The 15,650-nt window shown below is 47.0% G+C and overlaps 1 protein-coding gene across 1 annotated transcript in view; it reads left to right on the top strand.

Moving 5' to 3' along the window:
- Window positions 1–15,650, top strand: part of LOC149363643 (neprilysin-2-like) — a 77,923-nt gene that overhangs the window by 12,027 nt on the left and 50,246 nt on the right. The window contains exons 2-4 of the mRNA XM_089573610.1: window positions 11,779–11,839; window positions 14,092–14,145; window positions 15,037–15,171. Coding sequence (XP_089429736.1) covers window positions 11,785–11,839; window positions 14,092–14,145; window positions 15,037–15,171 — 244 coding nt within the window. The 5' untranslated portion in view covers window positions 11,779–11,784. The remainder of the gene's footprint in view (window positions 1–11,778; window positions 11,840–14,091; window positions 14,146–15,036; window positions 15,172–15,650) is intronic.

Consider the following 15,650-nt stretch of genomic DNA (forward strand, 5'->3'; position numbering starts at 1 on the left):
CTTTAGGACGAATGGCTCTTAGTGCACCTTTCTGCAAAGTCGGACGTTTAGTTTTCCCTTGAAAGTAATGGCCGTGTTTTCCCAAATAAATGGTTGGTTTGGTTTATGGGGTTTAACGTCCCAAAGCGACTGAGGCTATGAGAGACGCCGTAGTGGAGGGCTCCGGAAATTTCGACCACCTGGGGTTCTTTAACGTGCACTGACATCGCACAGCACACGGGCCTTTAGAATTTCTCCTCCATCGAAATTCGACCACCGCAGCCGGGATCGAACCCGCGTCATTCCGGTCAACAGCCGAGCACCATAACCACTGAGCCACCGCGGCGGCGCGAGAGAGAGGTCGAGAGCAAGGGAATTAGTACCTGCTTACTCTGCACGGTAAATAAAACTTGAGTTTTGGGACTGCCTTTTAGTGCCAAAGCACTTTTCCGATAGGTAAACCCCGACCAAAATGTTGCTATGCTTTTATGTTTGTGCCATCACTGCCGACGGTCCCGCTATACCAAAACATCGTTTACACTCCTGGCGCTCCCGCTTGGCCGATACTTCTGCCCACACCACGCCGCCGGCGCGCTCCGCCGTCCCCGCTCCCGACGCGCGAGAGGCGTGGGTGTCGGATGACACGCGAGCAACCGCGCGGCGGCGATGAACAGTTGTCGACAGGCGCTGCTCGTGCAATGTTTTTTTTTTTTTCATGCGGATGCCATTTAAGTGGTTTTTCCTCAGTTGTTTTCGCACGTCCTGCACACTTTAGGACGAATGGCTCTTAGTGCACCTTTCTGCAAAGTCGGACGTTTAGTTTTCCCTTGAAAGTAATGGCCGTGTTTTCCCAAATAAATGGTTGGTTTGGTTTATGGGGTTTAACGTCCCAAAGCGACTGAGGCTATGAGAGACGCCGTAGTGGAGGGCTCCGGAAATTTCGACCACCTGGGGTTCTTTAACGTGCACTGACATCGCACAGCACACGGGCCTTTAGAATTTCTCCTCCATCGAAATTCGACCAGCGCAGCCGGGATCGAACCCGCGTCATTCCGGTCAACAGCCGAGCACCATAACCACTGAGCCACCGCGGCGGCGCGAGAGAGAGGTCGAGAGCAAGGGAATTAGTACCTGCGTACTCTGCACGGTAAATAAAACTTGAGTTTTGGGACTGCCTTTTAGTGCCAAAGCACTTTTCCGACAGGTAAACCCCGACCAAAATGTTGCTATGCTTTTGTGTTTGTGCCATCACTGCCGACGGTCCCGCTATACCAAAACATCGTTTACACTCCTGGTGCTCCCGCTTGGCCGATACTTCTGCCCACACCACGCCGCCGGCGCGCTCCGCCGTCCCCGCTCCCGACGCGCGAGAGGCGTGGGTGTCGGATGACACGCGAGCAACCGCGCGGCGGCGATGAACAGTTGTCGACAGGCGCTGCTCGTGCAATGTTTTTTTTTTTTCATGCGGATGCCATTTAAGTGGTTTTTCCTCAGTTGTTTTCGCACGTCCTACACACTTTAGGACGAATGGCTCTTAGTGCACCTTTCTGCAAAGTCGGACGTTTAGTTTTCCCTTGAAAGTAATGGCCGTGTTTTCCCAAATAAATGGTTGGTTTGGTTTATGGGGTTTAACGTCCCAAAGCGACTGAGGCTATGAGAGACGCCGTAGTGGACGGCTCCGGAAATTTCGACCACCTGGGGTTCTTTAACGTGCACTGACATCGCACAGCACACGGGTTTTTAGAAGTTCTCCTCCAAAGAAATTCAGCCGCCGTGGATTGACAGCAATTAATCGATGCGAAGTGAGCGTGATAGACAAAAATATTTGGCTCTTTGGATGTCAACAATGCCATGTGTCTTCGTCGTACTGACATGCACGTGCCGACTGCCTACGTTTGCATGGCAGTTTGTGAATTGAATGGTCATACCCGCAGTAGGGAGCCACAGCTTTCATAGCACATATAGCCTTTTTCCTTTTGCCTATTCGAAGCAGCACAAGCCGTTAAACGAGTTTTAAATGTTAGGCTGGCAAAAGCTGACGTCAGCACTCACCTGCCGGGTATTTATCTGACATCGCAGGGAAGTGTTCTGGAGATCAGGGTCCGTTAAGATTATCATCAAACTAAATCGTATGCTCTGAGACTTCGGCCACTACTGCCTTATGCTTTATAACAATAATATCTGTTCATTGCCATTTCCTTTATTAAAATTTCAAATGTGGCTGCCCCTAGTTCGTGACAAGAAGCCTTCATGTACAATGCTTTTTTTTTTGCATTTGAAAAGGCTGACTTTCGTTTGTGCTCTTAGACAGAAATAAAACAAAGGCGGAGCAAGAATATAAAGTTCGAATACTTTCTTCCGCTTAGAATGTAATACGTTACTGCACTACCGCGTACCGGGAACTAAGTTGTGTGCACTTGCGGGCGCAAAAATCAAAGCTTAAGTCGCACCTTGTGAGGAACAATCGATACAACCAGCCAACTCTGTTTTGATGCGGATGTATGGTGTGAGTATAAAATCGATCACTAATTTCTGTTCATGCTTTTATTTTTGCTTTGGGTTTCTCTCTGGTAACAGAAAGCTAACATCTGGGCTCGAGAAAACAACTTCATGTGGCGACTCACTCGCTGTTTGATACTGCGGGAAGTGTGCGGCGATCTCTAATACGGTTCGATCGGTGCACCTGTTTAGTGACCAGTAAGAAACCAACTGCTCAATGACAGCGATTTCTTCCAATGGCATTTTGAGTAATGAAACCGGACGTAGAGACCAAAAGCAGGTCAAAGTAGGAAGTCTACTATTTAAAATGCTGCTTGCATGTCAAGAGAGGGGCAGATTCTTGTTCTTAAAGGCTCTGTCTGGTGTTCGAACTGTTACCACTCCAATCTTCCTATCTGCTAGTCATGTCGTTTTATTCTCTGAGTTTCCCATTAAATATGCTGGTTTTTAAGAAAAATACGCTGTCATTATGATGTAATTTAAAAGTTTCAGTTTTGTTGCGGAAGCAACACTACGATAGGTGTGAGCGATTTCTCGGAGCCCCGGAGAGCCACAACTGCGCATGCGTGAGAAGCGAGTGTGAGACAGTTACTACGCAATTTCCTCTCCTCAAATACAGTTTTCGGTTTCTTCATTACGGCCCCTCTTTCTCTTTCTTCTTTCCCTCTCACTTCTTCCCTTCGTCTACTAACGGATGACAGGTGTCCACCGAGATATGACACAGTTACTGCGTAATTTCCTTGCCTCGAATACAATTTTAATTTTCTTCATTGCGGCCCCTCTTTCCTTTCTTCTTTTACTCCGACTTCCTCCCTTCTGTGGACACCTGGACCGCACCGTTCAGGTGTCCACAGAGATTGTAGAGAATTACTGCGCCATTTCTTTTCCTCAGAAAGCGTTGCTGTCAATGGGCAAGGCATCGCGCCGAATGGGCGTTGGCGTTCTGTGGACTCCCTGGCAGCGCTACAACACGCTGTCGCGTTCCACTCCTAAAGGCGAAGCTTAAGCGTCATTAATTAGCAGTTAACTAGGATTTATTCATTAATAGGTAATTAGTCATTAATTAGTAATTTGCAATTCCTTAGTGATTAGCACTAAATTATGTGTGACGTCATCCAGTGATGACATCACCAGGGCCACAGAGGCAGTCAAAGTGGTGCGGAAAACGCTTTCGCCTCTACGTACTTTACACAGTCAAAGTGCCCCCTGAGGTGCCGCCACCGCTGCGATTGCCGCGACGTCGTTGCTTAACCCAACCCGGGAGGACTGGGGTGCGACCCTGCTCGGCTGCCACGACTTACAGGCCCAACAAGCCTTAGTCGGGCGCACCCGGGCGGCGGCAACCGCCACTGGGGTCTCATACATACTAGGGACCTCCACCTAGTGTTTGTAAGGATCGGTCCCTTACGGGCTGATCCAAATATACCTCCTGTTCATTCTTAATAAATGTTTTCACCACCACCACCCACAATTTTACTCAGGATGGCCATTGGTCAAATCACAGAAATTTTTTTCTTTCTCATCTGCTTACCGGCCCCAGTGCAGTACTTTTTCTTTTCTTCGCACAAGAAGAGCGCTAAGCTTCTTGGGTACGCGTTCGCCATACGTGACCGGATCACTCGCGAAGCTCCATGATCCAACGCCAGCGATCCTATGATATCTGGCTCTGTCGTTAAGAATACAAAAGCTCTAACTGAAAAGTTTGCAGACGTGATAGCGCAGGGCCGACAAACTGGGGGGGGGGGGGGGGGGGGGGGTTCGAATTTCTACCTACCTGCGCCCTTTAAAAATTACACGTGGCAAGCACCGGCACATATATCTGCCTTCCCCGTTTCAAACCTGTAAGATCGCGCCTCGTACACGACCTCGCCGGCTCTCCCCTTGGGGGAAGGCGAGGGTGTTGCGTGGAGAGCGTTTTACGAATGTTTTCTTGATTTGTTTGTTATATTTATTCGAGCCCTGGTTTTGAGGCCATGACCAACCCTCTGGGCCGTGGCTACTGCGAAATTAAGTAGCGATTGGTTGATCAAAGACTGGGGCGGGTCAAGAGAAATGACCGCCCCAGCGCCTTTGTTTATGTAAGTAATAAAAACGGAAGGAAAAGCCAGGAATGGCAGTCCTAACCAGGCTTCGTGCTTAGCACGTACGGAAAACTTCTAGGCTCTAACCGAGACCGCCGGTCGATCAGTAAGATTTTCCGAAGTCGTATCTCTGTGTGAGATAAGTGCCTTTTAAGTTGCAGTACTTGAAGCGTCTGTGTGACTTCACGCTTCTGCAACTGAGTTTGCCCTGTATATACTCTGTAAATATAATATACCCTTCGTACCTTCGGCTTCTGGACTCCTGTGCTTCAAACACCACCAAACTACTCACGTTTGGAGGAGGCTGAACTCCCTCGAAGAAACGTAAACGAACCTAAAGAAAGCAAAGAATTTACTAAACCATTTCTCGCATTCCCTGACGACGTGACGTTGGTGTGCGCCAGGAAAGAGGCCGCTAGCGTGCCTCTCCTTCTCATAACCTTCCTTCCTTCTGGATTTCTCGTTTTGTAAAAGCTGAGCAAAAAGCGGTGTAAAGCTTTCAGGCTACATTACGGGTTGTCAGGATGCGTGGCTCTTTACGTGAATTTTAACGTTTTGCGAGAATCGGTTTTGGTCAGCACGTAAAGTGATTTGAGGCCTTGAGAAATCTACTTAGTTCTCCTTTGCAGTGAATTTAGGCAAGTTGGCAGCAACGAAGATTCCATTAGACATCAACGACTGCCTTCATGCTTATCCTTCCGAAGTGTGTATTTCAAGGAAGAAGATCTGCTAAAGAGCGCTTTGGATATTGCGAAAGAGGAGTGTGAATAAAAAAAAAAAGCATGCGTTCTGCCTTTTCAGGCATGTTAAGGTTTTCTTGGAAGTGAAAAGTTTAGTTGCCTCTTTGAACCATATAGATTTGAGTTTCTTTGAGACTGGGGACGGCAGAAAGTTAGGTGGGCGGATGAGATTAAGAAGTTTGCGGGGATACAGTGGCCGCAACTGGCAAAGGACAGAGTTGATTGGAGAGACATGGGAGAGGCCTTTGCCCTGCAGTGGGCGTAGTCAGGCTGATGATGATGAGATTTTTTAGAGGCGAACTCCGACGCTTTGAATGACAAAAGCGACATTCCATTTCTTTCGTACGCAAGTAATTCAAATTCACAGGTGTCCGTACTCGTGTTAAAAGGAACGAAACCTTGCCGGATCTAGCAACTCTTCACTCCTTAGTGTGTGCACAAATTGCAGCAGGTATAGCACTGCACGATTGAAGTACACGTAATACATTTTGTAGTTAGATAAGTTTTACATCGTAATTGTTCAGGGGTTTTTTCAATGGGTTTCAGTGAATATCTCGTGGAACCTTTGTAGTTGTACAGTTATTGCAGTATCTCCTCTGATGTGCGTTCATATCGTGTCAAAAAGAGTACAAAACAACGAACATTTCGCGCCTGTGGTGGGACCTTATATGGAATGGTCGAGCTTTCATTTCTAGACCCCGAGCACTGTACAGACTGAACCATGATCTCAAAAGCAGAATACGTGCGCTGAAGACGTTCGATGTTGCTCGCAGTCGGGGCAGGTTTCCTTGTGCTGGCTTACTACTTGTGTGAAAATTCCAATCCTTTGCTGCCCTGCACTAAAGAGGCTGTGATGCTTTCATTCACTTCACACTGTTTCCTTCTTAGGTAGCTTTGCAATTATGTTACTAAAAGTTTTAGTTAAGGAAAGACGAACGAAAAGCAGTGCTCTTAAGAGAATGAATCCCCGCGATTTCGTAAGGAATCGTCCGTCTCATTGATAGCCATGACCAAAGAAGACAATGACATCGACAGCCGTGCAATAGACGAATGCAGGGAGAGCTGATTAAGTTTTCATTTGGTTCTACTATATGTTAACTACGACCTTCACTTTGAGGGAGTTGGTTTGTTCGATTCTGGAACCGCGATATAAACAGAGGCCATGTCGAGAACTATTTTTTTCTAAAGAACCAGCAACCTCCTAATAATTAACTGTGTGGCGTGAAAGGGGCAAATACATGGCAAGTCCTAAGGACTCTGTGTTAAAAGCGGGCTAATTTCAAGCTTTGATGGTACTCGCTGACATATCGAAGAAATGCTACCCTGCACTGTAAATTTCCTGAAGAACACTCTAGAAGAAAAATGCCATTTTGCCACTACGCAGTAGCCCAGAGCAAGGTGCCTATCTTTAATACAGTAAAGTATAATCAGGCACCTGTCTACGAATATTTATAAAGAAATGTTCAGCTATAAATTTTAGGTGCCCTTAAGTGCGGAGAAGAAAATACTCCTGCGGCTTATAATAACAACGACCTTTATAATAGAGAAGGAAGGTCGTTACCTTTTCAGTGGAATTAGAAGCATGCAGCAGCATGTTCAGGACTCTGACCCATGAAAACAGCGCTTTCTACTAGAGCAGTTTTACCAGTCCACGGATTCACAATCCACAACGCAGCAAGTTCGGCTCAGTGCCCTTAGTAACAAACCGGAGAAATAAACTCGCTTGAAGACATGCTGACGGAAGCTAGCTAGCAGCGCGGGTAGGTGACATGGGCGTGCACTCAGGAGGGCGTTGTTTTCCATAATCGCGACAAGTTACCTCTCTTGCTTCCTATTTGCACAACAATACATATTTGATATAGAGATGGTGGTATTGAAAGCCAGAAAGTTCGCGTGTGACAACATTCTTCCAGAGACATCAGTGCAGCAGTAAATCATTCCGATGATTGATATAAAGTTGGAATTATTAAAACTGCTTTTTAAACTATAACATTACGGCAAAATTAACTTCACCCGTAATGGCCTGTGTTACAACGACCTTTATATTTATAGCAGATATGTATTTGCAATTCTCAGTTTTATATCTTCATTTTTACTTCTTGGGCTTGTTGTTATCTAAAGAAAATGGACTGCGTTTAAAGTTCCGAAGCTCGCTGAAAAGGTTGACGTCGGTACCCTTTTCACTGAGCACGAGGACTTGATCTTTGACGCCTAAACCACTTCGAGCACCATGCGACAAAGTAATGACATTTGTCAGAAATCAAGGCTGCGAAAACGATGGCAGCTGACTTCGCTTCTATTTGCAAAGGTGAAAATGATGGATCATGTTCATGTTTCGTAGTTCAATGTCTTTCACATCCATGGGGTTATTTTCGGTTCGTGACTTAAACAAAATGAATGAATAAGACAGTATAAAGTTCGAAATTTGTTTCATTGTCAGGAACTTTCTTACCACGGAAACAACGCTAGAACCTTCTCTTTACGTGCTCCCTCAAAGCTGAATATAAAAGAGGCATATCAGGCCGGGATACCACCAAGTGCTTTACACTGATCACGACCGGAACGGCTTCCATTTCCGTATTCACACAGTAAGCATAGCTTGACTCACTTTGTAACGTGATGTACAAAGGAGAGCAAAACAGCTTTATCAGAAACTTCGTAGTCGAACCCTAGACCAGGACGAATTTTTCTTTAACTACGAAGTTTCTATGAACGCTGCATAGCCTTCCTTTGTAGCTATATGGCTGCGCTCGGGTGGATGTCAGTGAGTAATTACTCCCTTATTACAAATCTACTCCACCTTGGGGGTTCCCCTAAACGTTTGACCAACTCTGTTTCCACTAAGAATTATTGATCAATTCGCTCTCGCCCTACCATAAGCTTGCCGTCCCGGTTAGCTCAGTTGGTAGATTGATTGCTCCGGTGAAGCGATGGTCCGGGGTTCGAACCCCGGACGAGGATGATTTTTAACCTACGAAGTTTCTGAGAAAGCTGTATAGCTTTCCTTTGTAGCCGTATGGCTGCGCTTGGGTGGATGTCAATGAGTAATTACTTCCTTATTACAAATTTACTCCACATTGGGGGATTCCCTAAACATTTGGCCTAGCAAAGGCCTGACTTTTTTGCATTATAGCGAGAACTGTTAAGCGCCCGTTCCTGGGTTTTGCGTCCCCGTAGCAATAGCAGCAGTATGTCGTAGAAGTAGTCTGCGTAACATGAGGGTGCGTTGAAATGGGATCATCTAAGTGGGTGGGCACAGTAAAAAGGGGGGGGGGGGGTATAGTGCGAGCTTAGGAGGGCGTAACCGGATGGCGGTTATCATGGGAGCCATCCGGAAGATGGTTAGCATGGAAGGAGACGCATGAGGCAAGAGTGGAGTAACGCCCAACCGGAGGATGGTAACCGTCGAAGGAGGGTGGGACGAAAACATAGGAAAGCTTAACCGGAGATTTGTTACTGTGTTCTACATTTCCCTACCTCAGTTCCCATGCCCATGACCAACACGGTCGCGTCGGCTTGCTGTGCCGGACATCTAGTGTTGCTGTCGCGGAAGATTTATTTCAAACTCAGTAAACTTTGTTTGGTGTCTGTTCAGACGCTATCCTGGCCACGCTGGACGAATTCGAAAGCTCTTCCAGTCCAACATGTGGCACCATGCGAGACAGCTTCTTGATCTCCAGCGTGCAGCATGCTGCTCGCAATAGCATTATTAGCTAGGTTCGACCAAGTGCCTTCTAAAGCCAGAGTCTCAAAGCCAGCACAACAGAGTTCTGGGACGGTCCATCCCTCTATTATTCTTGATTCGTCCTCATCCTTGGTTAGCACTGCTGTAGCTATTCGAAAATAAAAAAAATCCAAGAAATAAAAAAAAAAAGTTTTTGTACCCCAGGTAGGTGAAACCAACGACAGATTGGTTGCTATCGTGTGGCGCTCCTCAGAGTATTTTTTTTTAAAATTCCTCCTAATTAGTTAGAAAGCTGAGATTTATCATGAAAATTTTGAAGTTCACTTTAAGTCCAAGTGCGTTTCTTAGGCTGCAGTGGGGGTTAAGAAAAAGATGATGCAGTTTTTCGCAGAAAAAAGTCTCTTACATCCTCTTTTCCAGCTTTTAAACAGAGCCAATCTAAATATAAAAAAATGCACCTTCATTGTGGTCTTGTGCTACCGTATTGTAGCGTTGATAAAAGCGTTTTTTTTAAGCGAAAGAAGCTGGCGCGCTCAGCATCTCCAAGTAAGCGGCTGACGGCGCTGTCAGCATACTTTCGAAAATTTGTCTACACATTCGTTCGTAACGTAGAAAATAAGCGCTAGGTTCTGCGATAAGTGACTGGAAGGCCATCGAAAGCTGCTTCTGAGGAAGCTTTTTTGAGCCATCACACTAACAAAATTAAAAAAGAAGGAAAAGCATTGTGCCTCGCAGTTCAAGGCAACCTCCGTTGTTTATTAAAGGGACAGCGTTAGAGGTCCAGTTCTGCAACAAACTCTACGGCGCCGGCGACTTCGGCCTGCGAGAGATAGCGGATTTGTCGGAAAGGTAGTGATAAAACAAGTATAGCGGCGATTGGAAAAGTGAATAAAAGTACAAGAATTGTGAATATAAGGTTAAATTATGACTTGAACGTCCTTACAACGTGTAAGAATGTAAACTAATAGCAAAATAAAATTGGGTTGCGATAGGAATTGAAACGCACCCCTTAGGTCCCGTGCCAGACACACTATCCCTAAGTGACTGAAGCAGGCAATAAAAATAAAACAAAAAACTAGGCAACCGAAGAACGCTCATCCGACTTGGTTAAATGGATGCCTTGTGTGTCTTCAGCAGTGTCGCTCTCTGCGCAGTTACGCGCAAAGAGGACCCCCAGCCACTGAAATGAGCCATTAACGCTATCGCGTGAAGCCCTTTGGGTGGAGCTTGAGGATTTCCTGAATTTTCGATATGATTGTGCAGCCCGTTGGACTGAGCAGTGGCCGCTCACTCGGGCACGGTCAGCGTGAACGTTTAAAACACCGCTGAGAGCGCTGCAGTATGGTAGCGCAAGTGCAAAGTCACGTGTTTTTATAGCGAAAAGCGCTACTCCTCGCATGCTGAGCCTGAAGGTCATCTGGCCCTTGGATTTGACCTCTAATGGGAGGCGCGCCGCATGTGCAAAATCGCGCATGGCATGTGCCTCGATCTTCATCTTCCCCTTCGTCGCTACAACTGCACGCTTGGCAGTCACGTCCGTCCTTATATGAAGACAGGCGCACTTTTTATTTTCTTGAGAACTAGCACTTATCGATGGAAACTCATTGGATGGGTACAAATTTTAACGCAAATTTCAGCGAACGCAGACAGAGCAACACTTCTCAGATTTGCTTTCCCTGAATAGCTTGTCAAGGCCTTCTTTGCTGCTTCGGCTTTTCTTACCCCTCACGCCTCGTTGCCTCGACTTAGTGGCGCGCAGTGCTGAAGTCTGCGCCTGCGCCTTTTCGTCTCTCTTGTCACGGTACATGCTGTATCTTGCCTCTGAATCCTTTGATCTCTGCTTCGGCTGCATACACTGCTGGGTCATTGTGCCTATGTGGTTGTCTGGATGTCGGCGGTGCGCACATTTTGATTTTTTCTTCACATTCTCTTCTAGCAATGGCTGCCCATCACGCTCGTTCTTCGCGCGCTCTGCGCTTCCGTTTGCCGTCTCGTGCCACATACCTTGCACATCTGATAGGCCGATTATATCTATGGTGTCTGTAGCACTACTGAAGAGGTTTCCTAGTCAAGCGGTTCATGCTTTTAAGCATGTCACATCATTACGTCGAACGCTACGTTCGGTAGTGGTGAACAGAAAGACGAAAAGACTTGCGCTTGCGCACGTGTGGCGCCGAACAGTTGGTGCCACTTCATCAAACTGAACAATGCGTAAGTTCGGCCACGGCGCAGAGAGCGATGAAGACGCTGAAACATTCGCGCTCGCACGCGCCTGGCTCCTAACAGTGGGCAGCCTGGCACGAACCAATGGCCGCCATTTCTTCTCCCCCCTCTATTTCCTTGCCTTCTTTCCCTCTCTCCCCACTGCAAATGCTTCTTCTGCCATTCTTCCTCTCCCCACACTCTTTCCAGGTTACGCCAACGTCGAGCTACGTCTAGATTTTGGCGAACGGGGCATTAACAGCTTCTGCTATATAATACCTCGCGGTAGGGCAGCGTTCTGCGGAAGAGAGCTATTCAAATATCGCCCCGCTTACTGTATGCTTTGTGTATCCTGAAACAAAAATCTACTCTCTGTGTAAATTAATTTCAGCTGGGCTGGAATCTGCCTAAAAAAACATGATATGCAAGAGTGGGTAAAAGCACCGGCGTTTAGAGCTTGTCATCGTGGAAATGCTGATTGACGTTTGATGAATTATTCAGCTATGAAGCTTTCAGGCGTACTATTTGAACTCCGCTTAGAAAAGATTCCTTAGTAAATTTGGACGTTGAATTCAATCTTCTTTCCTTTCAGACAACGATGACTTTTAGAGTTGCTCTTGGAATCCTCTGCGTCATTACATGCGTGTCGGCAGGTATGGTCTTATTTCTTTAATATTCTGAAACATGCGATTGCACTAAGCATGTTAAAACTGCATATCGAGCTCTAACAGTCTCCTCGATACCAGTTCGTACGGGCCTACAGAAAGCAGAATTAGATGCCGAAAGCTTGAAGACCAGGTCAACTATGATTCATAGAGCCCAAACTTTAAGCTATGTCTTTGATTAGTCTCAGAAATACGGCAAATTACCATTGTTCTTAATTCAAGACCCCATTTGCTTTCGCTTAAGAAGGCTCTCCTTGAATTAAATTTATTCTACAGAACATAATTCTGGCCGCCGCGGTGGCTCAGCGGTTATGGTGCTCGACTGCTGACCCGAAAGACGCGGGTTCGATCCCGGCCGCGGCGGCTGGAATTTCTTTGGAGGAGAAATTCTAGAGGCCCGTGTACTGTGCAATGTCAGTGCACGTTAAAGAATCCCAGGTGGGCGAAATTGCCGGAGCCCTTCACTACGGCGTCTCTCATAGCCTTAGTCGCTTAGGGACGTTAAACCCCATAAACCAAAGAACATAATTCTGGTGAACTGTGCCGCTCGCCGAATCACGTGACTCCTCCTCTCCTAACCCCGTGACGTGCAATATAAAAACGCGGCAGCAGCGTTCGCTTCTCGTAGCGTATCTGTTCTCGCTTCGGCGAGCGCGGCTTCGGCCGCTTATCAGTTTTTTGAGCAGCGTCCGCTCCGGCGGACGCAGTTGTTGCTGCGACGCGCGTCTTTTCTTTCCTGTTTCTCTTTCCTCTGATCTTTTAACTCTCCTCTGTCCGCACGATGGCAGCGGTGGTGGCTCGGCTGGAGCCAGTAGCAGGCCCGTGCAATTTCCTTTTCATCCTTCTCTCAGTCACAACAACAACAACAGCTTCTCGTAGGAGTATCTGTTCTCGCTTATGCGAGCGCGGCTTCGGCCGCTTCTTTTTGAGCAGCATCCGCTCCGGCGGACGCTGTTGTTGCTGCGACGCGCGTCTTTTCTCTCCTTTTTCTCTTTCCACTGATCTTTTAACTCTCCTCTATCTGCACGTGGCAGCGGTGGTGGCTTGGCTCGAGCCAGTAGCAGGCCCGTGCAATTTCCTCTTCATCCTTCTCTCAGTCACAACAACAACAACAACGCTTCTGACACAAAAGCATTATCTGTTCTCGCTTCGGCAAGCGCGGCTTCGGCCGCTTATCTGATTTTTGAGCAGCGTCCGCTCCGGCGGACGCAGTTCTTGCTGCGACGCGCGTCTTTCCTTTCCTCTCTCTCCTTCCTCTTATCTTTTAACTCTCCTCTATCTGCTCGTGGCAGCGGTGGTGGCTTGGCTCGAGCCAGTAGCAGGCCCGTGTAATTTCCTTTTCATCCTTCTCTCAGTCACAACAACAACAACAGCTTCTGACTCATCTGTGGCATTCGGTTTGCAGCCTTCGGGCTGCGGCCGTGTATCTGTATTTTTCAGCCAGCGTCTGTTCCGGCGGACGCGGTTGTTGCGACGCGCATCTTTACTCTGTCTTTTACTCTGTCCTCTTATCTTTCAACTCTCTTCTTTCTGCACGTGGCAGCGCTTGTGGCTCGGCTTGAGCCAGTAGGCAGGTCCGTGCACTTTCCTTTTCATCCTTCTCTCAGTCGCAACCAACCACCAACCAACCTTGTGACTCCGGGACGCTCCGCGACGCCATGGAGGCAGAGCGATAAAGCAAAACAATGTGCAACCTTGCTTAACTGGACTTTTCGCTCGTCTCACTAGGTGTAACAGGGTCAAACCACTGCTAATTTTTGTTTGTGGTTCGCTTTGTCCTCTTCGCGAAACTTGGAACGTTAGGCGTCATATAAACGATGTAACATCACCTGCATTGCGTTGGTGGTAAGTTGAGAACGAAATCAGACATCGTTTTGATTTTCTCACCGAGTCACTTTTACCACGGCGAAAGCGCTTGCAGTGATATATTAATCACTAAATTCTTTTAGGTCCAGTTGTTAGTGCTCTGTAGGTGAATCAGTCAACGTCCTTCATAGCATCGCTTCATGCATAGCGCAAATATCAGCTGAAACAGCTCCATACTCAGGCGTCCACTAGATAGACTTCACCATTTAGGTGCATAATACAATTTATTGGTAAATGGTTGCCCACCTCTAGCTACCAAGAGGTGGTGATTTACACGAGCAGTGAGTTGACACTTACAGTTTTGTCGTCCCTGAACTTGTCGAGCTCGCTCGTATGAGCAGTGAATGATTAATATGGCTTGATTTGTTTTTCAGGTGAGCGAAGCCCAAGTGACAAAGTCTGCAGAGATGAAAAGTGCGAAAAATTCGGTAAGCACATGCAGCGTAGCTACTTGAATTTCGGCAGTAAATGCCCGTATGACTGCATATATTCAGATCCCTCGTTTACCATTAGTGAGAAGTACGTTTCTATTTTCTTGCATTTCATATTAAAGCTTTTTACTACATGCATTCTATTCGCCTTCTCGAACGTGGAAATGGCTCAACAGCACTTTGGTGACAACGTTTATTAAAGCACCTGCGTGCCACACGCGCCGAATTGAATGAAAAAAAAATGCGGTATGTAATGCTGTGTAAAATGCAGAGTTGAATGGGGTATGAGGCAAAAACCTGCTTTCAGCTTTGTCGGGTGGTCCTTGTTTATTTTTGTTGCGAAAGCAAGACTACGCCCACCGTTTCGCCTCTTCAGCGAGGGCGCACTTTCAGAGTGGCAGCGACTCCACGAATGACCTTGAGCCGTCGCCTAGCAACCGCAGAAGCTGCCGCCGCCGCGCTTCGCCAGATGGCGCTGCCGCCGCCGGCGCTCGCTTCGCCAGATGGCGCCGCTGTCCCCGGCACTGGGTTCGCCACTTGTGCGTAGTCGAGGGGGAGGAGGTGACGTTTCGAGTGTATATATACGATTTGCCTCAGTGTGTTTTTTTCGTGTATAAACAATAGAGCTTAGCCAAAACGCCTAAACGCCTAACCACAAGCGAATCGTAAGCGTAGCAAGGCAGCCGTTGCTTTCGCAACGCAACCAGGTTTAACCAGAGCTAAACCACTGTTATTTTTTGGTCAAGCTCCCTAATGGGCACTTAATTCTCTTACATTTACGTCGACTGATCTGGCAACCAAAAAAGTAATCTAAATAGAAAGAATAAGTGTCTCTAAACCTCCTAACCCTTGAACACTGCCGAAACGTGCCATTGAATTGTAACGCAGCGGCCGAAATCAAGGCTCAAATGGGGGCGGCCACGCCTTGCAGTGATTTTCACAAGTACGTCTGCGGAAAGTGGAGTGGGTCTCAAGAGCTTAAAGAAAAGCCCCTGAAGGACAAAGCAGTGAGTGATCTTGCAAGTAAGTGATCTAGTACGATTCTTAACCATAGGTTTTTAAAACCATCTCTTGCTTGCCTGTCATGGCGGCCAGCTTTGTACAACCCAGTGCGGAGGCCTTCCCGAAATGCTAATATAAATTATAGATGAAATGTTTTTATACATTTCGTTGCATTTTATGACGTGTATCCAGGCTGCGAACAATACTGCGGCATCGAGGAAAGCGAATATATTTCCTCGAGAATGTATTTTTAAGTCATTCTCTAGTATGTACTTAAAAAGCAGTGTTTGAGTTAAAATGTTGAGTGCTCTTAATGGAACCCTAAGATCATCGCGTTCTAATCACCGCGACCACTCTCACCAAAAAGAAAGCTGTTATAAGCGATGCAATGCAAAAAAATAAAATCTAGGTGTCACTACCAGCGGCCAATTTCTTGGGTAAAATGAGTGCGTCAACACCGATTATTCGATGCGTATCTCGGAAGCTAGGCGACCATTACC

The sequence above is a fragment of the Amblyomma mixtum genome, chromosome 2, assembly GCF_055824585.1.
Source record: "Amblyomma mixtum isolate Tamu chromosome 2, ASM5582458v1, whole genome shotgun sequence".
NCBI classification, from domain to species: domain Eukaryota; kingdom Metazoa; phylum Arthropoda; class Arachnida; order Ixodida; family Ixodidae; genus Amblyomma; species Amblyomma mixtum.